We start from the raw sequence: 23,836 nt of genomic DNA, 5'->3' as shown, positions 1-23,836 counted from the left end.
ATTTGTTTGTGGACTTCTGATTCATTTGTTTTCTTATAATACTGACTTCAGCCTTTATATTCCAATTTCCCCCACTTTTTTAATTCCATAAAGTTCTTAATTAATTATATGAATTTATCAATGATATATGAACTTTGACTGATCATAATATTATAACTGATATCTGTATTCCAGAGAAAAAGCTATATAAAGATAATAAAATCAGTCATGTGAAAGTTTTGCAATGTGCACGCTCACACAGGCACACACACATGACTTTACAGTGTGATTTTTCTTGTTATATAAACAGTCACATTGCATGGTTATCTTTTATCTCCATCTCACTGTCGTTTTAATTCACCTCATTTTGTATAATCAATAATTTTCATGCTCAGTGTTCTCAGAAGACTCTGGGTGTGCTCAGTGTTGTTCTCTCTTAAAAAAAAAAAAAAATCAACAGCCTTCATGAGCTTAGCAACCAGGAGATGAACGAATGAAAAGTTCTGAGAGAAGATCTGGATCAAGAATCAGCTGTGTCAAGTTTAGGAGAAGCTCCCAGTGAACATTCTGAGGGCATAGTGCTTTTTGGCCAGAGGGGGGCGCCACAGGGACAACAACAATGAAGCAAGACAGTTTGAGTGATTCTCTGGGATGATTTATTATTCCAACAGAAGTAGATATAAACTCATTTGTGTGTGACGATGGGTGTGTGTTTCTATTTCTCACTGTTAACATGATCAGTACGAGGCTGGATGAGATTACTGATCCTATCAGGGACGTGAATTCATGACATAATAACTGGAGCTATAAACTTCCTCTCCACATTTCCTTCAGGTTTCAGCTTTATAGCCTTTCTATCAAACAACCATGGAAATGTAACACACACACACACACACACACACACACACACACACACACACACACACACACACACACACACACACACACAAAGGAACAGGATATTTTATTCTAATGGGTTGTTGTACTTCCTGAGAACTCTGAAAACCCCGTGTCTGCTGCTGATCGACTCAGTTTCACGTGAGGAAGCGAAAAGGATCGAGGTGTTCACAGCAGGAACAGAATTCACTGCTCAAAACTCTCTTCACCACAGCCTCATTTCCTTTCTCTGTCTTTCTTTCCAGTCTTATTCCCTCTGGTTTTTCTTCTTCAGATCAACCACTGTCTTTAATGCTGTGTGTGTGCGCCGTGTTTCAGCCACATTTCAAACCGTTGACCTGCAGTCTGAGAACGGCGCCGGCACTTTCCGGATCTGAAAGCTCTTCCTGTTCCTTGTTCTCGTTATGTTTTTTTTTAAATCATTATTATTATTATTGTTGGTTTGAATGCAGAGTTGTGACGCTAAGTACTCCAGCAGACACAGTCAGGAACACAAGCGAAGGAAGAAACCCCAACGAACAAAGACATGAAGAAGCTTTCACATGTTGCCATGAAGCAAAGAAAAGAAAAGAAAAGAAAAGAAACGAAAATATACATATTTAAGGTGTGTTCAGATGTGTGTGGATGTTGGATGAGACTGAGTCACAATGAAGACTAAAGTATCCCAAAACCAAGACAAGAGCAAGACTTTAAGGTCTGAGACTAAAGGTCATTAACTGTGAAGGGGTCAAGACCAGAACATCCCATCGTTTCCCAGAAAAAATTGAAGTAGATCAAATTCAACATGCTCCAATAACTAATCATTTGTTAACATGCTGACATATTGTGTATAATCTTGTGAGTAACTCTGACTTCCCTAAAAAAAACGATCATGGTCCCGTAGTTGTTGAAACTTTCAGGTAAAAATTAATACTTTTTATCTGCTTTCTGACATCAAACTGCAGTTATTTTTAGGATCAATGCAGAGTCTTCCGCCGGGTTTGTTTCCTCCAGGGAACGTGGGGCGAGGACTGAGGCGCGTCGGCCGTGCGACCTGCGCCCATCTCCAGCGTAAACACTCCGTTTCCTCCGTCTGATGGACCACCGGACGTCTGGAAGCGCCGCTGACCCCCGAGGAGAGAAACACAGCGACACACCGCGATAGAGAAAACACACACAAGCTGCACAGTTTTGGTTTCATAGCAACATGAGTAGCATTTTTTTCCTTTTCTGATAAATAAACTTTAATTAAGGAGCCAATTTTTAGGGGTGCATAGTGTCTTTATCAATACTCAGGACATGTCCCTTATAAACTACACACTGAATTCATATATATAGCTACATTACACAAAGTTAACATTGGTAAAGAACTCAGTTCACATTTTTAAAGCTTTGTGATTCTAACAATAAATGTATCGTTTGTAGTATTTTTTCCAGATATTTAAGAGAAAAGTCATTATGTCATATCAATAATACGTTAAGCTAACCGGTTAGCCACAGAATCCCTTCTGTCTTCACAACATTCCATGAAGAAAAGCAAAATAAATACCATCGTTTTCAAAATGTTGTTGTATAAAACAAAACTCCTCTGAAAGGAAAATCTAGAAACAGTTTTCCTACTTTAAATGTGTTAATTAAATGAAATCATGACATCTAGGCGGTTCAGACATGTTTGCTCCAGAAGCTAAAATCAAAATTGGAGGTAAAACCTTTTTATTTTGGTGCAAGAATGAATCTGTGATTTTTTTCTTCCCCTACCTGTAAACTTTGTAGATGCTGTTTGCTCGTCCCGCCGGGGTCGGGGCCGCGATGCTATAGACAGTGTTTACTCTGACCTGTGCAGGAACGCTGCATGGCCGCCGCCATTAGTCACTCAGGCAAACATGCTCACATGCACAGCGTTCACTCACACACATCAAAAGCAACGAGGCAGCGCTTCAAAAGTGCGGTCTGTGGCGATCCGGCCGTTTCCTGCAAGGTCGGCAGCAATTTAAAGACTGGAGGAGAAGCCTCAGAGTTAGAAGGACCACTTCACTGACCCCGCTGCTCCTGTGAGTCTTGTTTGAACGGATCACTGTTGTGATTACTAATCTGTTGGATCTGCTCTTTGTTCGTATGTGTTCCTTAACTACCAGGTGTTCTAGGAACTCTCTGATAATCTCTGTTATCAGTTTAATGCTACAATTCTTTAATTGGGTTTATCTTTTGTCAATGTTATCTTGACTTTTATTTATCATTATTATCGGCGTCAGTAGTGTCCGCTATTCGTCATGTGATGAATATAAAGGCAAGGTGGTAAAAAGCACCTCGTGCTAATGATGTAAACATCTCTGCTTCATTTGCACGTTGTGTCAACGTTTGAGTCGTCTAATCAGCAGTGAGTGTGGACCACAGCCAAATATATATCAGGGCGACTGCTGTGCTTTATGGGAGGGCTGGGCTGTCAATTTTCTTAATGGGCCTCATGGAAAAAGTACGAGAACCTCGCCTCTGCTCATATAATGAATCATTTCATGTGATCCACTGTATGGAAGATCTTTGTGTTTGTTGATAACTTTTAACATTAATTCAACATTGCTTGTGAGGTGTGACCTGTTGCTCTTCTGTCTCCCCTCCTCCATATTGAACAGTATGAATCTGAACAATAGCTGCAAAGTTTGGAGTAAAACACAGAAATATGTTGAAGCAAAGTTCACAGATAGAAGCCGTGGAGAGCCAGGTGAAGAAATGACTTTCACCATAAAGACCTTCTCTGCTGAAGTCTGAGCTGATCCACCCAACCTCACGAATGCATTTATTGCATGTGAACCTGTCCTCTGCGGTAATAAAAGGAGTTCAGCTCAAATGTTTTCAACTTTTTAAAATACTCTGAAAGTGGAGAAACAATTTCTGGACTTCAGTTTTTTTTTGTCATTTGTTCAAGTGGAATAAAAACAGTCCAGACCCTGAATTGTACTGAAAGTATCAAAGTGGAAAGTTTGTTTGAAGGACATTCCTCGTGTGAAAAACACTCCTAGAATCAGAAACTTCACATTCTTGTCATAACTAAGAGTGCAACTAATATCGCTGCCCTGGACCCGCTACATCGTCGGTGTTATCGGCTTCTTGTAGCTACTAGTTAATCCTGTCAGACACCACGTTCAGCAGGAATTTCACCACCAGACTGGAACATCATACAATATTACAACTGCTCCCTGAAGCAGTAACTCAAATGAAAGAGATTCGGGAAAACAACTTTGATGTCGAGTTCAGTGAAAGGTTTCAGACAGGTTGAATTTGACCTGAACTACAAATAAAGAATGTGGCTTGAAAATATTATTTTCCCTGCTAATGGGTCTCATTTCTAAGGCTGTAGAGTAACTAACGGGCGCAACTACTTTTCGACGATGTATTTGGGCTCGCCGGGAGAAGTGGGCCGGAGCACATCGGTTTAATGTGGCTCAACATGGAGCACAGGGTGAATATTCATGTTCCTGGGCAGCTTCAATCTGACAGCAGAGTCCTTCAAAATCTTTATGATGAACGGCCCCGTCAAACGTTCAACTTACGGGACAGAGTTCCAAGGGAGAGGTCCTGACTGGAAAGCCAGACTCGTTGGCCCACCCGGGATCTCGGAGCAGCGGTGCAACATAAGCTGAACATTTATAGAACATCCCAGACAGGAACAGCGTCCGACGAGCCCACCTCCAGGTGCATCACGGATGGCGGGGGGACCTGCACCTCATCCTCGAGTGCAGGAAACAGAGGGGGTGGGTGTCCCATAACACACTCGAAGGGCGTCATCCCTGTGGAGGAGCGGGGCTTCGAGTTGTGAGCAAACGCCACCCAGCCAACTTGGGAAGAGGGATAAAGTGGGTCGTTTTTGAGAATTGACAGCGAGGACCACTCTGTGGGGGGAGTCCCGTGACAAAGTCCCGAGTCATGTTGGACCAAGCGCGATGTGGAACAGGCAAGGGATGCAGGAGCCCAAAAGCAGGATGTATCTTACTTGTTTTGTACTCAAACGCCACATTTAGCACTCGCTCCACTTCTTTATCAGCTCAAACAAATTGATGCCTTTTGCTGTGTTGTTCTTACAATTCTAATATTATCAGTTAAAAAGTAAGCACCTGTCAGCAAGTGTTATTTATTTCCGATGGCATATTTAATTGAATCTCATTGTGTTTATAACTTTGTCCAGCATAAATCTTTATCTCTCTGTGTTTGCTGCCAAGCAAAGTGTCTTCAATACAGTCGGTTGCAAAAGAACACGATGTTCATGTTTTTTGATAACACCATTCCAACAACAAACTGTGAACTTAATCCCGCCGTAAATGCCGATGACCCACAAACCAGCCGTCAGATTTTTACTGTGTTGTTTGTCACGTTCAAGTTTTTTTTTTAACATTTTTTTTTTTTTAGATTCCCTGCAAAATTACTGCTGAAATCAAAATCAAAACACATCATAAAGTTCTGTTAACGTGTTTTCTGATATCTGCTGGTGTGATGGAAACAGTGACACCGTCCTGTGAGGCTGGCGATGTGTGGCAGTGGGTCATGGTCCGGACACATGCGCCCAAACACTCACAGACGGTGTTTCAACGTCATATGAAGGGATTTTTATAACCACACGCTCGTTGGAACCATTTAACTGGAGTCAGAATCATAACCTCATATGACAGTCCAGCACCTGAAGTGTGCTTTTCAGTCAATCATTCATTCTGCGAGCCGACGCCAGAATGCAGAGGATTATGGGACGGCAGCACCAATCCTTCACTTTAACCGACCAACAAAACACACTGCTGTTCTGTTTTATTAAATCTAATTAAAATAGAATGTATCATAATAGTCGAAGTTTACTATGGCTTCACTTCCTTCATCGATGATTTATAGGGCCGTTTGTGGGCCCCGGGCCTTATGATGCCCACCAACCAGAGGGTTGCTGGTCTGATCCTCCATCTCACTCCATACATGTGTTAAAGTGTCCTTGAGCAGGACACAGTAGAGCTCGGCTGCTCAGCTGTTTATGTGAGGCGGTGTATAAATAATCATAAAGGTGCTGTCAGACCACCGAACACCTGGGGACCTTCATGGCCGAGTTTGTCGATTTCTATCAGAAACGTTTGATCGATAAGATGCAATCTCAGGTGATAACAGCGCCGCTCACGACCACGGCCTGGCGAGGGCGAGCGTTCATAAAGCACCGCACTTTATGATCAGATTGAAAATGAAAGTGTGTAAATTGTGCACCACTGAGAAATCCCCGTGTCTTCCGTCTTTACATCACACCTGCAGAGTGTCTTCATCATGTCCCTGGTCGCAGTTTACTGACTCTCTTCGACCCGAGTGCACGTTCCCTCGCTCAGTCTGCCTCATCTCTGCAGCAGAATGGTCCAGGACGCTCCGGCTGTTAGGAATTCTTTGCGTCTTTGGGGATTTTCTGGCTTAGAAATAAAAAACAAAACAAACAAATCAAACAATAAAAAAAAAAAAATAAATAAAATTCTGTAGAGTTGCAACAATAGAGCTGATGAGACTGCTTTTTTTAAAATCTTCTGTTGTCAGAACTTTATTTTCTCTCTGATAAGCCTCTCACACACACACACCAATAAAAATCACATTTCTATAAAGTTATGCAATCACAGTGTCATCCGTCAACATGTTAACACTTGGTTTGGAGTCAAGGTCTGGTTTGCTTTTATCTTCTCTTCCATCCAAACTGTAACCCAAGGACAGAGAGAGTGGAAGATTTGGCTGCAGTTTTCCCATTTTTAATTTGATAAACTAAACTTTTCAACACTAAAGAGACTGAACTGTGCAACTGAATTGCACCAGTCTTGGTAAATACAGCGTAACTGGAATCTTCTACACAGAACAACACAAAACCGCAGCAGAAGAGCGGTGTTTCGTAATCTGGAACCTTGATAGAGATCGCTAACAACCCTGCTTTGCTCGTGACTTGGCAGAATTTTTGAATGAATCATGCATGGTTAGCCGGTTGGCTCCTTTGTTCTTGGTGTAAAGAACGATAACAACATTCACATCAGAGTGGTGAAGTTAACAAGCTGTGTGTTTCATCAGTTAGTTACTAACATGAAATTGGCCAAATTGTAGTTTTTATTCGCATGTCTCATGCAACATTTGAAAATAAAAAATCCCGTGAAATGCTCCAGAACTCCTGCAACGCTGACCACATGAGGACAGACTTCCAGAGACACTAAACGTTGAGTTTCTTGTAACGTTTGTGGCAAATATGAAACCATTCCAACAAGAACTTGGTGAGAAATGATGAACATTCGATGCTGATTCTTGATACAGTCTTCAGACCTCAGCTTAACCTTTGAACTTTAGATACCAAAATATGAGCAGTGTGATATGATAAATATTGCACTATTATTCAGTCTGTAAATAACATTTTGTGTCATCTGCACGTTCAGGAACACCAAATCAGATAATCAACAATAAGAACCTGGTGTACTTTTACTATAACCCCTCCTATGCCTGCCCTGTAAATCAAACTTCAGTATCCATGATTGATTTGTGTTATCCCACAAAACTCCGTTTGACCCTCTTTGATCGTCTGCCTGCAGCCTGTCATGTGCCTCCATTAAAGTGACAGTTTAACAATATGCTGATGACACTCTCATGATCTTTTTTATTTCATTTTTTTTAACTGCAGTTGGTTTGTTGACATGGGCATTTAAAATTTACTGATCAGATGACTAATCTGTATCCATACTGACTTTCAACTTATTTAAAAACAACTTCTAAAGCTTTAAGAGGCCTGGTACTGTCTTATATCAGGGACGGTTTCAGAGAAAGCAGGTGTATTTGTAACAATGTAGATCAGATATCAGATTCTGTATTTATCATCCTGAACAAAGGCAGAACTGCAGCCACATCAGATCAGATCAGACTCTTCTCACTTCTCACCTGTACGCACACCCCACTGCCTGGTTCAGTCAATGAAACTACGTAGAGCGTGCGGTTTTTCTGATTCCAAACACGGGTATAAATCACTCGATGGCTCAGCTCCAAACATTTCCCACGAACCCGTGCTGAACTGCTGCTGGTCCTCGACAAACAGCGGAGGCAGGCATCACCACCACTTAATTCTGAGCAGACATTTTGATAAGGACATTCACACACTTCCCTGTACTGTTTGCATTCCAGCCGAGCTGAAACCCTCCACGTGTTGACTGACTCACCAAACCTAAACGTCACATAATCCGAAAGACGGCTAGTTTGAATACACGTCTTCAGTGAATCGAGACTTTACTTTGGGACAGTGCTTTTCACTCTATCACCAAATTGCACTGAGTAGCTCTTTACCTCAACCTCGCCAGTTTATCACCACCTGGATAATTATGTAATATTAGGCTTGACTCACTAAAATACAAGCAAAACATGGGATCGAGTAGTTTGGCTCCCAAGAAAGTAGACTGGATCCATAAATGTCAACTCTACAATCTTGTATGTTTGTAGAGAATCACTCGTGGGACAAATTGTGCGAATACGTCCTCTGACTCGTCACTCATCCTTTCACATGAACTGATGGAGAATCAAACTGAGTGAAAATGTGTGAAACAGAAACAGGGCACAGTCCAGCATTTTGAGCACTAAAACAACTTCGTAATGATTAAAAGACTCATACATTCACTCACACAAACACACACTCACACACATTTGACAGATTGTGATCTTTGTTATCTTTTCACTGTTCTCTCTTTCTTCTGTTCACATTATAGTGGGATAAAAAATAGAGGTCAGTCTTTCTCCATGACGACTGTTACACTTTGATTCTCAGTGTTTTCAGCTTTTAGACGGAAGACTCGGACTGCTGGCACGCTGGTGTTCGGCTCACATTCAGCGATTTTTCCCACAAGTCTTTTTTTCCTGCAGCACCCACAAACTATTTTTACTCCCAAGTGCACAACACAGCGTGCTGCAGCCAACCTTTAGAGCCATTTCCCCTCCTGAAAGGCTGCTTGGTTTCCACTTCATAACAATGACCTGTCCTGTCCTGTCGACATCCTCCCACCACTGAAAGTTGCTAGTTGCCGATATCAGTCGGAACAATGGTCAAGGATAAGGCAGGCATCCAGCCGTTGTGAGAAAGAGCGATCGTCATAATTACTGTTAATAATTAGTCAGGATAAGAAGCTGACGTGATATATATTGATGGCAGAAGTGTCCGAGGTCTCATTTGATGCCCAGGTTGCAGAGGAGAGGGTGGAAGAGGCAGAGGAAACTCTGGATCGGAGACAGACTGGGACAGGTACGTGAGAAACGCTCTTTCAAAGCTTGGTGGGGACGCGAACTGAGACGTAGGCATTCCACACACGCTGCAGCCTCAGGTTAACATTTCCAGAGGTGATTTAGGTCGTAAACAGAAAAGATGTTGATTGGGAGGTGAGGTTACTGATTCAATAAAGTGGTTGGAAGCCTCTCTGGAGTTGATCTGTTTCTAGAGCTCAAACAGAAGCTGATCAATCTCCCTTCCCCGACGCACAGTGCAGGTCCTGACCTGGCTCTGGGTCCTGGCTCCTGGCTCCTCTGCTCCGCCTGTGCTCGGGAGTCTGGACCTTTGTAGTTTGCCGTTAATGTTCTTTGAAACGCGATGTTCAAACGGGAAGACAGGATCCCCGTCCTAACCGTAACGTGATTACTGGATCTCAGGGACTCATAGGGAGGAAGCAGAGGACGTCGGCGCAGCAGAAGCAGAAGCAGCGACATGATGCGACCGGGGGCGAAGCAGTACGTGGTGGCCAGGCCGCTCTACTCCGAGGACTCCTTCGCCGAGGAGCACGAGCGGGTGCACCGGCAGCGCAAGACCATGCTGGACCACATCAGGCAGTACTTGACGTAAGGGACTGGCAGGGTTGTTGGCTTTACTTTCATTTGCTGGACTGGGATTTTCTTATCTTATCTTATCTCATCTGATGTTACTTCATCACTTCACAGCATGAGATAACGTTGACATTCAAAGTGTGAAATAACCTGACAGGTGAGGTTTTCTATCTCATGCTTCAGCTCAGCTGCTCTCGCTGCTAATCAGCGGTTTACGTGTTCGAGCTGATCACACATCCCATGTTGCTATTCATTCCTCTTAAACCTTTATCCATCGTCGCATCAGTGAAAAGGAAGAATTTAATTTCATGACTGCTCTTTAAGATCTTGTTCCTTAAAAGAAAAATCTTTTTGCTTTAGTTACAGCTGTCAGCCTTTGGATCTTTCAAGCTTTATCAATAAATTGCTATTAAATGATAACATATTTAACAAATGACAAATAACAACAACAACAAAAAAAAAAAAAAGACAATCAGACTCTCTGTTTTAACCGACTGAACACGTCTCAAGTACCCAGTAAAAATCCCGCACAGCCACAGGTAGAATGTGAAGCTCCACCCAAACCAAACACCTTTTTCCTGCTGTGGGAAAGCTGTAATGCCGGTTACTTCTTGGGTTGTCGAGCTCAACTGGAGCCTCTTGCGGACCGTATTTGGGCCGTGGGCCTTATTTTTTAAACCCCTTTGAATGAGACACTTTTCTAACAAGTCAAGAATTACTGTGCTGATGGAAATAACGTCTTTTTTACCAGCCCATGTTTTCTTCACATTAAACCTTCAGGTGAAGCCCCAACACACAGAAATGAAAGTGTAAACTAGTTCCTGTCAGTGTCAGTGTTAAATGTGTCATTAGTAACCATGTGATTAACTCAAATTTAACACACAGACAATCAATGAATTTAATTTAGAGGGAAGATTTTGATCACTGTGATTATTTTTGTTTTCACACATTTCTTTAAATTTCTCAGAATTCTCAGAAGGAACAATTTCTATGCAGTAGATTAAATGTTTGAGTTGAGCATCTGTGTTATTCTGCAGTAATCATACAATACTGTAAAAATAATAGTTTCCAATTTCAAACATTGTTAAATACTCAAAATAGCACACAATCAGCAATATGTTTAAGTATACTGTTTGTAGTAAATTTGTTTTCTTCAATTTTCCTGCATTTTCAAACAGAAAGATCAAAAGTTATTCATCTAAACCTAACCCTAATGAATTAGAGTTCTTTTATATATATATATATATATAAATATATATATATATATATATATATATATATATATATGTATATATGTATGTATATATATATATATATATATATATATATATATATATATATATATATATATATATATATATATATATATATATATGTATATATGTATGTATATATATATATATATATATATATATATACTATGCATGGTTGTTATACTTCCACTTCCTGTGCTTTTCTACCCACTCTCCTTCCTCTCAAATTTATATATATTTTTTTCCAGATGCGACGCCAAACGGGCCAAGAGCGCGGCTCTCTCCTTTCTGCCGATCATCGGCTGGATGAGGATCTACAACGTGAGGGAGTGGCTGCTCAGCGACATCGTGTCCGGAGTCAGTACGGGGCTGGTGGCTGTGCTGCAGGGTGAGTTCCCGGTGGACGGTGCAGAGCGAGCGCTCCTGGGGTTTTGCAGTTTGCTTGTTCTTGTTGTGGAGGTTGCGGTTTTCTCTGGATTCTCATGTTTCCACCTCAAAAACATTCAAAGCCAGCTTTGTGTGCTCTGGCAGCCCAATAAACCCTTTGTCTAATAGCCCACATTAGGTTTTTGGCAGTAAGTCTGCAATTGCTGCTCATTTGGGAGTGAAATTTCATCTTCACAGAGCAGCTTCTCAGCTGTGTTTCTGCCGGTTACCTGAAAAACAAAAGCAGAAGTTCTGGACCATCACACACACACACACACACACACACACACACACACACACACACACACACACACACACACACACACACACACTTACTCAGGTAGGAATCAAGTGAAACGTTAATATCCTTTAATTACATGACAAAAGGTGGCAAATGTTTTCAAGAATTGTAAATACCACAGTTTGGCTGAAGCTGTTTGAAGGACATTCCTCGTGTGAAAAATGCTCCCGGAATCAGAAACTCGAATAATATTGCTGCCCTGGATCCGCTACATGCTCATTCAACAGGAATTTCCCCACCAGACCGGAACATCGTACAACATTACAACTGCACCCCGAAGCTTAACTCAGACGAGAGCGGTTCGGGAAAACAACTTTGAAGTGGAGTTCAGTGAAACGATGCACAGAGGATGTTTAGAATATGCTGCTGAATTAGGACTAGGTTTGTGTTTTTGAATCACGTCATGATGTCTAATATCAGGAAACTTATTTCAGGCTGAGAAACCAGTTTATCTGTTTGTGATTATCAAACCGTTTACATGAGAAGTGTCTGTGATTGTTGATGTTGACAGCATCTTGTTTTCTGTGCATGTGTGTGTGGCTTCATTACAAAATGAACAGCAGCACCCACTAGTGGCCCAACATGCTCACCTCGCAGTTTTCAAAGTTTCTGCCATTGCTGTGGAAACGGACGTCGGTTTTCAGAACGTTGTGAAACGTTTCGGAAATAAACGGAGACGGAGACGGGGTCTCAGACAAAAATGTGAAAAGCGTATCCACATGCGATCCAGGTGGCGTGGTGAATGCTCCTGTTGTTGGAGGAGTGTTGTTAAATTCTGAAGCGTGAGCAGCTGAACTCTGTTGCTGTTATTGTCCCCACTTACTTTCAGAAAAACCATATCTCGGTTCTGCAGATTGCTTCCTGTTAAAGGGGAGTTTAACTATTCCACTGTTGCCGAAGCTTGCTCATGTATGTGGAATGTGGAACTGTTGGGTTTTTGACTGTGTTGTGTTTGGCGCTGTTTAAATAAAACTGAATTGAATAGAGTGTGCGTGTGCAGCAATCAGCGTTTCATTTATTGTGGATGGTGTTCTCTTGGAAACAAACCGTCAAAATGCAACAAAAGTCAAAAATAATTGTCAGCTTCTCATATTTTCAGTGGAATTATCCATTAAAGCTGGACGATGTTGGCGATGACACAGCAAAAGTTAGTGTCGGCTCTTGAAAGTGTTCTCAGCGCTTTCAGCCAAGCGTTTGTTGTTGGCCTCACGTGTTCCTCCATGTAAACGGTTCTGCGTTGTCATTATTGCTCGTTCGACTGGTGTCTAATCTGATAGTAAACGATAGCACAACAGTAGAGCTCTCCTCCGTTATCCGGACTGATAATGTGTTCATATTTGGCAGCAGGTGAGGTGGGGTTCCTCACGCCGAGCTGTTTGTGGCTCTTCTCCCTTCACCTTCTTGGACAGGATTGTTTTTTTGTTTTGTTTTTTTTTCAGTTTAGTGTATTTTGCTTCAGAAAGAAAACATTGTCTTTAAAACCCCTCAGGGAATAATTTCTCTGCAAATCTTCCATCAAGGCAACTAATCCACATGAGCAAGAAGAGGAGGCGGTGAAGGGAAAAACTCCTTTTAACAGAAAGAAACCTGCAGAACCAGAGTCAGAGGTGCAGATTCGGAGAAAGAAAGGTTCTGCTGTTTGGGATTAAGGGGACAGATGGAGAGTAGAGGAGGACAGACAGACAAATCATGCTTAGGGATTCAAACCGTGGTTTGGGTAATGGGTAGGGATTCTCAAGCATAAATCCACTTGCTGCAGATGGATGGAGGCTGGATGGAGTGCTCATTCTGGTGAGACATGGAAGATGCTGTGGTCCTCCATCATGGCCAGAAGACTCTGGTCGATTCCTTTGTACTGCTGGAAACACAGCTCCCAAAGAGTGGACTTTTCTAGAGGGACAACAACTACCCATACAGCTTTCTTTCTGCATCCAGCTCCCTGCACACACATGATTCTGCCGGATCTATTGGACCGCCACTGTAGGGTGATTTGAAGAAAACAGGAGCAGCAGGTTAATGGATAACTCCACATTGACTGAAGGTGTGAAAGTATGTGGGCGATTGTGTTCTGGTGCATTCTGCCCTCCATTGATTACGTCTTCAGTGACCATTAAACTGACTTGGATGAAGTGTGTGAAGGAGATGCATGGATGAAGGATCCAGGAATGTTGATAAACATGTCAGGTAGCAGCAAAGGAGCAACACCTTGCAGGACTATGGTTCTGGGAGGTTTTGTCTCCTGGTGGGGTCAGAAGGTAGAGGCCTGACGAGTCCACTGACCGTCCAGGTTGGGGTTTGGACACAGGACCAGCTATCCTGAGGTAGAAATGTCTTCAGTCTGGATGTGTTACCTTCGCAGGTCTGGCCTACTGTCTGCTGGCCTCTCTGCCCACATGGTACGGACTCTTCTCCGCCTTCTTTCCTGTGATCACCTATTTTTTTCTCGGCACTTCCAGACATATCTCAGTAGGTAAGACCATCCTGTCGCTGCACCGCCGCTCCCCACACGAGCAATACAGGGACCTCCACCTTGTTTCCTTCACCCTCGGCAGGTCCCTTCCCGGTTTTGTGCCTGATGATCGGCTCGGTGGTCACCAGGATAATACCAGATGAGGGTCCACCAACCCTCAACGTCACAGAATTCGACGGCCTGTCGGTAGATCAACAGAGGGTGCTGGTGGCGTCAACGGTGACCTTCCTCATTGGAATCATGCAGGTTAAGCTCCTCATTGCGATCACTCATTTCAATGTCAAGGTCAGCTTTATCTGAGCAACTGGAAGATAACAGGATCATGCGAAGCTTTGAAGTGGTTCAGAAGGTCACACTTTCCAGTCCCACAGCAGGCAGGTCTCCACTGTGTGTCCCTGAATATGACCCTTGACCCCGATCAGCTGATCAGCTTCCCTCTGCATCCCAGAATCAGGAAGGGTCAAAGTGGGAAAACAAATTTCCCCGAGTGGATGAATTAAATCTGTTTTGTATTGTTTATTAACTCGCTGCAGTGAAGCTTTTAAAAAAAGACCCAGCCATTTGTTCACACATCAGTAGCTACAATCTACTCACAGCAAAGGACAAGCAGAGAACCAGTAGAGACGGCTACACAGTGTCCTCAATGCGAAAAGCTTCAGTACTGACTGGGCCCTGTTTCCCCGTCCTCCAGCTGGCCATGGGTGTTTTCCAGATTGGCTTTGTGGTCATGTACCTGTCAGACACCCTGGTGTCTGGATTCACCACGGCGGCTGCCATCCACATCCTGGTGTCGCAGCTCAAGTTCCTGCTGGGGCTGGAAGTCCCCGGACTCAGCGGACCGTTCTCCATCGTATATGTGAATAAAGAGCAACTCGTTGCAGTTCATCGCAGCTTCAGGGGATGAGGATGAGTCTCAATCTGTTCATTTGTCTCCCAGACGCTGGAGATCATCTTCAACAAGATCACATCCAGCAACGTGTGTGACATAGTGATCTCCCTGGTGATCATCGTGGTGGTGTTCGTCGTGAAGGAGCTGAACGAGAGGTACAAATCCAAGCTGCCTGTTCCCATCCCCATCGAGGTCATCATGGTGAGCAGCACCGTGCCACACAGTCGTTTCTCGACAGTCATGAAGCTTGCTACAACTGAACTTACAAAATCTGCAAAACATACATTCACCGTGTGAACGGTTGGATGCTGTCCTGTCGTTAAGACGCTGGTTTTCTCCTCAGACTGTGATTGTATGTGGCGTTTCGTATGCGTTCGACTTCAGCACCAGATATGGCATTGCTGTGGTTGGACACATTCCAAGTGGGTAAGAAGATAAAGTTAAACCTGAATTGCTCACATTCGCTGCATTCAGAGTGTTTGTATTTTAGTTTTCCTGTCTTGTTCTGGCGTCTCTGTTGCAGGTACGAGTCTCCAGTAGCTCCCAGCGTATCCCTCTTCCAGGAGACAGCGATGGAGGCTTTCTCCATGGCCATTGTGGGCTTTGCTGTTGCCTTCTCAGTGGCGAAGGTCTACTCTGTCAAACATGACTACCCCATCGACGGAAACCAGGTATTTAGCAGCCACAGCAGGAGTTAAAGCCGGGCTTGCTGGTGGTTTTTTAGCACCGTGCGCTCTCTGCAGGAGCTGATCGCCTTCGGGGTCAGCAACATCTTCGGAGGGCCCTTCAAGAGCTTGGCAGCGAGCACGGCTCTGTCCAGGTCGGCGGTGCAGGAGAGCACGGGAGGGAAAACCCAGGTAACCCTGGAACAGTTTTCGTCACCGTCAGGATGACTAATGGAGGACCGGGTAATTAATGGATTAGTAATCAATGAGCCACACGCAGCTCTGATCTGAGGTGAGGGCTGATCTGATAACGACCAGTTACTGAATGACAGGTTGAGTGTTATTAATGAGGCATGAGCTAATGATTACCACAATGAGTTTGCTAAAAATCAGAAAAAGAGCTTTATTGGAAGAGGTTTGATCAATTCAACAGAGCTCAGTCGCTGTTTTATAAGCATTTTACTGGGAAATCCTTGAAGGCAAACACTCATCTGAAACATCTGCATGATATGTCAAACATGGAGGATGATTAAAGGACGTTACAAGACCGTTTTTCATGGTTTTCAAAAGACAAAATCATCATAGAAACTTCTTCTTTTACCAATATCCGTAGATATCGGACATAACCGCAATAGTAATATCGAATATCAGTCAAAATGTAGCCCAGCTAACATGTAGAAATGAGGTTTTTCTTTTTCTTTTTATCTTTTTGGTAATGTCAATCTCAGAAAACCCAGGCCACTGTCTTAAAAATGATGAAAATAAATTAGATAAGCACATATTTCCCTAAGAATAGAATGTAAACAGACAAACAGATGCTTCAAAATGAAAATTCTTATCATTTTGTGGAAGTCTGAGCTCATTTTGAACTGATATTCAGAGTGCTGGGATACTGGAAAAGCACAAAGGCTTAAATGAACTCAGAATACATTCTTAGACTGAAAAACGATTGTAAAATGCAACAAAATGACAACCTTTACAACTAAAATAAATGATCACAGTAAGCTTAGTCAGTTCCATTGCTGTTCATCAGAGACAAATTCCGTTATATTTGAAGAGAAACAGTCAAAATTATTGTTGCTGGTAATTAACATTCAGAATTTGTTGAAGCATTAAGTCAGCATTTAATATAGAGAATCTCTATGAGATATTAAGTCAACATAATGTGAAATTTCCTTAATTTAATGTGTAAGAATAAAGGATGTAGAGATTGATGAGCATCAAATCTTCATTTAAAATTACATCAGATGAGACAGTGCACCGACTTTCAATCATAAAATTTGAATAAACATAAAAATTTAGCATTAAGAATTATTTATTTTAGAGTAGGACAGAAAAAGTAGAGCAGGAACAGCAAAACAGTGAAAAAAATAAAAACAAAACACTGACCCCTGGTGTTTAGAAGAAGTATAACTCCTCCACTTTTCTTTATCACAACAACTTATCGGGTAAATCTAAATGGGAGAAGATAAAGTGGGACTGTGTGGGCTTGATCTGTGTAATCCAGCTTCCTCCCGGGGCCGGTGAACTTTTTCCTTTTTCTTTTTCAAAAGTTTTTCCTCTGAAAAAACTTTTTTTTCTGAATGTACGAGCATCATGTGGTGACAAAGAAGAGGACAGAGATGTTAATAAACCGTGAAATACAATGTCATCCGAACCAGTTTTCCACTAAGTTTTGTTTCTTATAAATGACGATTGTTTTTCATGATGGACACTAAAGCAGGTAAATAGTCCCTCATGTTGTGGCCTGGCTCCAGAGCACGCTGACCTTTGGGTCAAAGCTGGACGGACTGTGAAGGCGTCGGGATCGCTGTCCGATGTGTTGACTTTCTCTTCGTCTGGACGTTCAGGTCGCCGGATTGCTCTCGGCTGTCATCGTGATGATCGTCACCTTGGCTGTTGGATTCCTCCTGGATCCGCTACCAAAAGTACGTCAGACCTCCACGCTGGTCCCCCGGTGTGACCTCTGACCTCTGAGTGTTTTTTGTCGATCCAGTCGGTGCTGGGCGCTGTGATCATCGTCAACCTGAAGGGGATGCTGATGCAGGTCAAGCAGATGCCGTACCTGTTCAGGAGGGACAGAACAGACTGTGTAAGACCGCACTCCCTCTTTTACTTTCTTTACTCAGCTGATTTTGGAGGTTTGAACTCGGTGTCGCCTCCTCGTCCAGGTGGTGTGGCTGAGCACCTGCTTGGCAGCCATCTTTCTGGGGCTGGATCTCGGACTGGCGGTCGGTCTGGGCGTGGAGCTCATCAGCGTCGTCTTCAGGATCCAGTTGTGAGAACTAAACTCAATTCAATCCCCTCCTTGTGTCTTAACTTGGAATTTTCTGTTATAATATTTTTTCTATTGGACATTTCACTGCATTTTACACCAGAAGGTTTCATTAAAACTGTTTTAACTGTTTTAACCACCAAGAACAAAAATGTTTTCCTTGCATGCCCTCAAAGTCCAGTTCTCCCTGAAAGATGTTTTTAGATGTTTAAAGCTGGGATTTGTTGATTGACTTTTCGTTTGTTGCTGTTTCAGCCCTCGCTGCAGCGTGCTGGCCAACATTAAAGGAACCGATCTGTACAAAGACAGGAAGGACTACACCAGTGTGAGTTGGATCAAGCTGCTCGACCAGCCGTATTTAAGAAAGAAGCAGAGGATACAGTAAAAATATAAAATCGACTCATTCACTCATTCATTTCTGAAATATACTGTGGTGTAAAAGTTAAAATGGCTTTACAGATCTCTCAGTAGTTTCTTTTAAGTTGCGAAAGGTGAAATTGTCGTAACAGTAAAAATAAACAATGTTTTATTTCAGCTATCTTGATCTTATCTTATCTCAGTGAGATTAGAGCGGTTATGCTCTTCCACCACTTTGCAGTGATTCTTGTGCCTTCATCCAGATATCCGAGCCAGACGGTGTGCTGATCTTCAGGATCCCGTCACCAATCTTCTTCGCCAACGCTGATTTCTTCAGGAATAAGCTGATCGAGGCTGTAAGTCCCACCGTTCAGGCTGTGCTAGTGAAACTGCTGAAATAGCAATTCGTGCACGTCTCATCGCCGCCTCACTCTGTTTTTATTGTGTTGATGTCCCTCCTGTGCATCCTCAGCTCGGCTTCAGCCCGCTGAGAGTGCTGAGAAAGAGGAACAAGGCCCTGAGGACGATCCGGAAACTTCACAGGAGGGGCGAACTGCAGTGGACATCAGTGAGTTTGTGCACGTTTTCCTCCATTATCACTTTTTTACCGTTGTGAAAAAGGTTTGTGGTTTGGTGAGAACAGGGAGACCCAGTGTGAGGGAGGCGATGGGCGGTGCGAGCTTCACCTGTGTGACTGCTGAGTGAGCGGCCTGTAATCTGAGAGGCATCTGCAGTGTTTTAGCTGAGTTTACAGGTTATACAGCAATATAAAAGCTCCACCGGTAACTTGTAAAAAACACAATGAAGGTACTAAATCAGCTGCTCGTTACGATCATGTTTTCATCTGATGTGGTGCCAGAGTGATGGAGGATTACTCTCTCTGTGCTTTCACAAGCCTCCCTGAAACATCGTCGGTCCGGTTCAGATGCCTTTTGAAGGGTTTAAAACATCAATCCACCGAGCCCTCCCAGAAATAATAACTTTAGTTTTAAATTTGGTGGAACTTCAAAGCATATTTCCAGAAATGCAGGTGTATCAGGTTGGCGTTAAGGATCTAATACAGAAGACGAATGCAGAATGAGATGAAAATATAACAGAAATGCAAAAGTTCTTTTTGTTCTGTAACATTTCATATCCAGTCAACAACTTGAATCTAAAGTTTATTTTTTAATTTCTTTGATGAGACTGGATGGTTTTCTTGTTTCCCGTTCCTGAATACCTCCGATACCTTCTTCATTTCTTGCTCCTTCAGATTCATAAATCTTTTTTTTTTTTTCTTTCCGGCCCTGTTGTTTCCACGGCTGATCTGTTGGCTGAATGGTTGGCTGGTTGTTGGTTGGAGACTTGGTTGGATGGTTGGGCAGGGAGGTGGTTGGTTGGTTGACTGATTGGTTGCTTGGTTGGCTGACTGGTTGGCCGGTCCGTTGATTGGTTCGTTTGTTGGTGGGTTATTGGTTTGTTTTCAGTGGGTTTGTGGGTTGTTGTGTTGTTGGTTGGTCCTTTGTTTGTCTATTTGATGGTTGGTTGGTTGGTAAATAAGTAAGTCGGCCAGTTGGTTGGTTGAGTAGTCTTTTATATCTCTGATCAAATTAACCATGAGCGGTTTAGGGTCAGTTCCCTTTCTTAACAGTCTCTGTGCTTCACAGTCACCCTCATAAACGGTTCCAGTTTCCTGCAGCCCGATTGCAGTCGTGCAACCAAATATGATCCAGTTTAAAAGCTTTGTTAAAAAAGCTGAGCTTACCTAAGAATATACACTACATTATTGTGATGGCCACAATGTTACACATTTCAACAGCAGTTGAAAAATACTTCCAACCATCAGTATGGAAATATTTTTCTTCCATTGCAGAAAGGCCTTCTCAGCACCACATACACACCAATCCAGGACTCCAAGGACGAGCGCGACATAGAGGCACTCGACCTGCCAACTGACTTCCAGGACCTTCCTGGCCGGATCGACTGGGACGGCCAGCTTCCGGCCAACATCGTCGTTCCCAGAGTGGACATTCACAGCCTGATCCTGGACTTTGCGGCCGTCTCCTTCATGGACATCTCGGCTCTAAAGGGACTGAAAACTGTGCGTTTTGATTGTGAAGTGAAATAAATTACCCCAGCAGTTATCCTCACAAGAGATTTCTTTTGAATGATCTTTAACCTTTCCTCTTTTAGCTGCTGAAGGAGCTGATCCGTGTTGAAGTTGAGGTGTACATCGTTGCCTGTGATAGTAAGTACAAGATCACATTGTTTAACAACAACAAAGGAAATGTTCCTAGTAGAATTATCAATATATAATGCAGGTTGAAGTTTCTTAAATGACTCCTCCTAATGTCATTCCCCAAGAACCGAGAGGTGAAATTAAAATTATTTTTCTTTACTGTGCTTGTCAGAAGCCTTTCATGGATTTATCCGGAAATTTTCACGTCTGTAAGATCCTCCATATAGCTGTAGTGAGTTTGTAAAAATGTGAGAAATTTAAAGGAATACTTCGAACATTTTGGGCCCACGCCTTTTCCCTATTATTGACAAAGTTAGACAAGCTCACAAATACCTTTTTTGTGTCTGTGCATCCAGTGGCTGGATCCCAGCTGTTAGCATTGTAGTTAGCTTAGCTCAATTGCTGGAGGTGAATAGGAGACAGAGCCGGACTGATGAAAGTGGACAAAATACTGCATCCAGTGGTCCAGGGGACGGCGTATTAGCATGTGAAGTAAATCCGAATGGTTATAAAACATTTTAAAAGACGTGTTTTCTTTTCAATCCGTTAAAAAAACGTTTTGATACACACAGACCTGCGCATGCGCAGTGCTCCATGGAAGGATATACCGGCGCACAGCAGTAGAAGCCATAGACTCAGCCACTGTGCGCTGGTAGGCTATATCCGTCCACGGAGCACTGCGCATGTGCAGGTCTGTGTGTATCAAAACGTTTTTTTAACGGATTGAAAAGAAAACACGTCTTTTAAAATGTTTTATAACCATTCGGATTTACTTCACATGCTAATACGCCGTCCCCTGGACCACTGGATGCAGTATTTTGTCCACTTTCATCAGTTCGGCTCTGTCTCCTATTCACCTCCAGCAATTGAGCTAAGCTAACTACAATGCTAACAGCTGGGATCCAGCCACTGGACGCACAGACACAAAAAAGGTATTTATGAGCTTATCTCACTTTGTCAATGATAGGGAAAGTGCGTGGGTCCAAAATCTTCGGAGTATTCCTTTAAGCGAGAAAATCTCTCTCCAAAATGCATTGGAGCAGATGGGAGAAAATTCTGCACTGTCCTCAAAAAAATGCATCTGGAGAGAGAACCGTTTGAGATAGAGGCAAAACAAAAGCATTGTGAGCGTCACAAGAAACATACCTACGTTTTGATGTATGTTTCGATGTATATTTTGTGAAGCCTGAGCCAGTAGTGTGTCTTTGGGACAAGAGCAAACCTTTTTTTGTTTGAATCCAGAGCCTCCTGCACTCTAAATTCCTTTCTCTCACTCTGAGCCTCTCCAATACACACCCATTATAAACTCCAAAAACGGCTGAAATTCTTACTAAACTTTTAAGCTCACAGGTCAAATTTGCTAGAAGACATTGAAATGAGGTTTTCAAATCTGGATAGAGGACAAAAAGTCCAACGTTTTGATATTTTTATGATGTCTCTACGTCAAAGTATGGAGAGGCACGATGAACTTTTTCGGGGATTATTTTTTTCTTTTTTTTCAGTTGGCCCTCATCCGCTTGCATGGGAAAAAGTCTTTTGGCGGAACACTGAGAAAAGTCGCAGCACACTATTCTCGAATTTTCAGCACGTTTAGATGTGCTTTTTATGGTGCTGCTCCAAAAACAAAACAGCAGAACCAGAACAGCTAAAACTGACAGCTGAAACCATTAAAATAGCTTTAAAAAGATTTAAAAAAGAATAACAAGCAAGTACTAAAATAACAACAGAAAATGTATCATGTTCTAAATAGGGGTGTGACAAGATATTTATCACTGAAATGAAAAGCGTCTCGTGGGCAGAAGCCTGACAGACTGTGAGCAGAAACTCTTTCATTTACATTTGAATAAAAAGTGGCATGTCCAAAATTATTCACAACCTTACCAATAATTAAAAGAGAAGTCTTCATTAGCTGTTGCAGCAGTCAAGCTCTTCCAAGAATCACCGAGCAGCTGTTTCCACGTCTGCACTGATATTTTGGACCATTCATTTTCAGCAATGAGCTCCGACTGTTTTATTTTCAACATGTCCTCCAATTTAGTCCTCATAGCCTGTCTCTCTAAAGAGACGCCTGTCTCTCGGGGACACTACCGCTTGGATTTTAGGGTGTCCCCTCGTTAGACCTGTGCACAAACTGGACCTGTATTGTTTTGTGACTGTTAAATAAAAAAGGTCTGTTTTTCCAGTCACATATTTTGTCATTTTACTTTTCTTAAAAGTTAAAGAGGAAATCTTTTTTGGTCTAAAGGTTGCAGATCTCTCATCTCTGATGCATGATCCCGACACTGGAGCTTGTTAAAACAACAAAAGCAGACTTGAACAAGCTGAAATGTACTTGACTAGACTGTTAGAACCTTTTTAGACAGTTTTTTCCTGGCATGCAGCTTATATCCTGGAGAAGCTCCACGCCTGCTGCTTCTTCGACGAGGAGGTTCAGCCGTCCATATTCTTCCTCACCCTGCACGACGCCATGCTGCACATCCTGGAGAAACATCCGGAGTCCATGCAGAGCAAGTCAGACTTTGAAAAGGTCTACACACATTAAAAAACTATCACACATTAGTGCAGTGAGTGAGTATGAGCAAGATGCTGAACTCTGGACGCTGCTCTGCAGATCATCACAACAGTCACGGTTCACCATCCAAGTGGGCGGTTGAGGAGCCGAGAAAAAAATGTAGGTATTGTTTTCACTTTGGGTGAACTTTTGTTTGTTTGTTTAAACCACATCTTAATGATATGCTTTCTTTAAAAGTGTTCAATTAATTAATAATGCCTGTGTTAAATGACCTTATTGTTCTGATAACTGTGAAATATGCAGATTGTGTCAATGTTACTGCTTTATGGACATCATCTGAGCTGATTTATGTGAGTGGCTCATGAATTAAAATGTGCTTTTCTCCCCTCTGTACCCCCCCCCCCTCCACCCCCCCCCCCCCCCCCCCCCCCCCGCCCCCCCCCCCCCCACCCCCCACCCCCAGGCTCCAGAAACCAAGTTCTGATCTCCCCGTAAAGACCAAAGACCAAGAAACATGAACATGCCGTTCAGAAACTCACATAATGAACAGTGAGACGCTGTGTGTAATTGAAGCTCACCTATGGAATATTTAATGTCATATAAGAGAGTTGTTGTTTTATACTGTATATAGTGAATTTGTAGAAATTTTTTGTGCAATGTATTTTTCATGTTTTATCGTTGTATTTTCAAGACAATGAGGGTAAATAAACTTTTGACCATGTGCCGTGATTCCCAAGACAGTGCTTGAATATGAACATACACCATATGCAGTTTTGCTATTTTTTT

At 42.6% G+C, this 23,836-nt stretch overlaps 1 protein-coding gene across 1 annotated transcript; it reads left to right on the top strand.

The window, feature by feature from the left end:
* Positions 1–8,926: 8,926 nt before the first annotated feature.
* On the top strand, positions 8,927–23,761 carry LOC115404230 (chloride anion exchanger-like). Its single transcript, XM_030113474.1, has 21 exons — positions 8,927–9,112; positions 9,514–9,699; positions 11,186–11,325; positions 14,024–14,134; positions 14,217–14,380; positions 14,826–14,990; positions 15,072–15,224; positions 15,367–15,449; positions 15,547–15,694; positions 15,767–15,880; positions 17,539–17,616; positions 17,685–17,780; positions 17,860–17,966; positions 18,219–18,288; positions 18,584–18,676; positions 18,793–18,888; positions 20,173–20,400; positions 20,493–20,547; positions 22,920–23,065; positions 23,150–23,209; positions 23,514–23,761. The coding sequence occupies exons 2-21, from the start codon at positions 9,569–9,571 to the stop codon at positions 23,532–23,534; spliced, it is 2,259 nt and encodes a 752-aa protein (XP_029969334.1). The 5' UTR covers positions 8,927–9,112; positions 9,514–9,568; the 3' UTR covers positions 23,535–23,761.
* Positions 23,762–23,836: the final 75 nt, after the last annotated feature.

The sequence above is a fragment of the Salarias fasciatus genome, chromosome 17 (genome assembly GCF_902148845.1).
Source record: "Salarias fasciatus chromosome 17, fSalaFa1.1, whole genome shotgun sequence".
NCBI classification, from domain to species: domain Eukaryota; kingdom Metazoa; phylum Chordata; class Actinopteri; order Blenniiformes; family Blenniidae; genus Salarias; species Salarias fasciatus.
The sequence above is the reverse complement of the archived record's forward strand: the minus strand, read 5'-3'. Positions and strand labels throughout refer to the sequence as shown.

Coding starts and splice junctions, on each gene's coding strand:
- LOC115404230 (XM_030113474.1), top strand. CDS start 9,569: ATGATGCGACCGGGGGCGAAGCAGTACGTGGTGGCCAGGCCGCTCTAC. Junction 14,135..14,216: donor TTCCAGACATATCTCAGTAG/GTAAGACCATCC, acceptor CACCCTCGGCAG/GTCCCTTCCCGGTTTTGTGC. Junction 15,695..15,766: donor ACCCCATCGACGGAAACCAG/GTATTTAGCAGC, acceptor CGCTCTCTGCAG/GAGCTGATCGCCTTCGGGGT.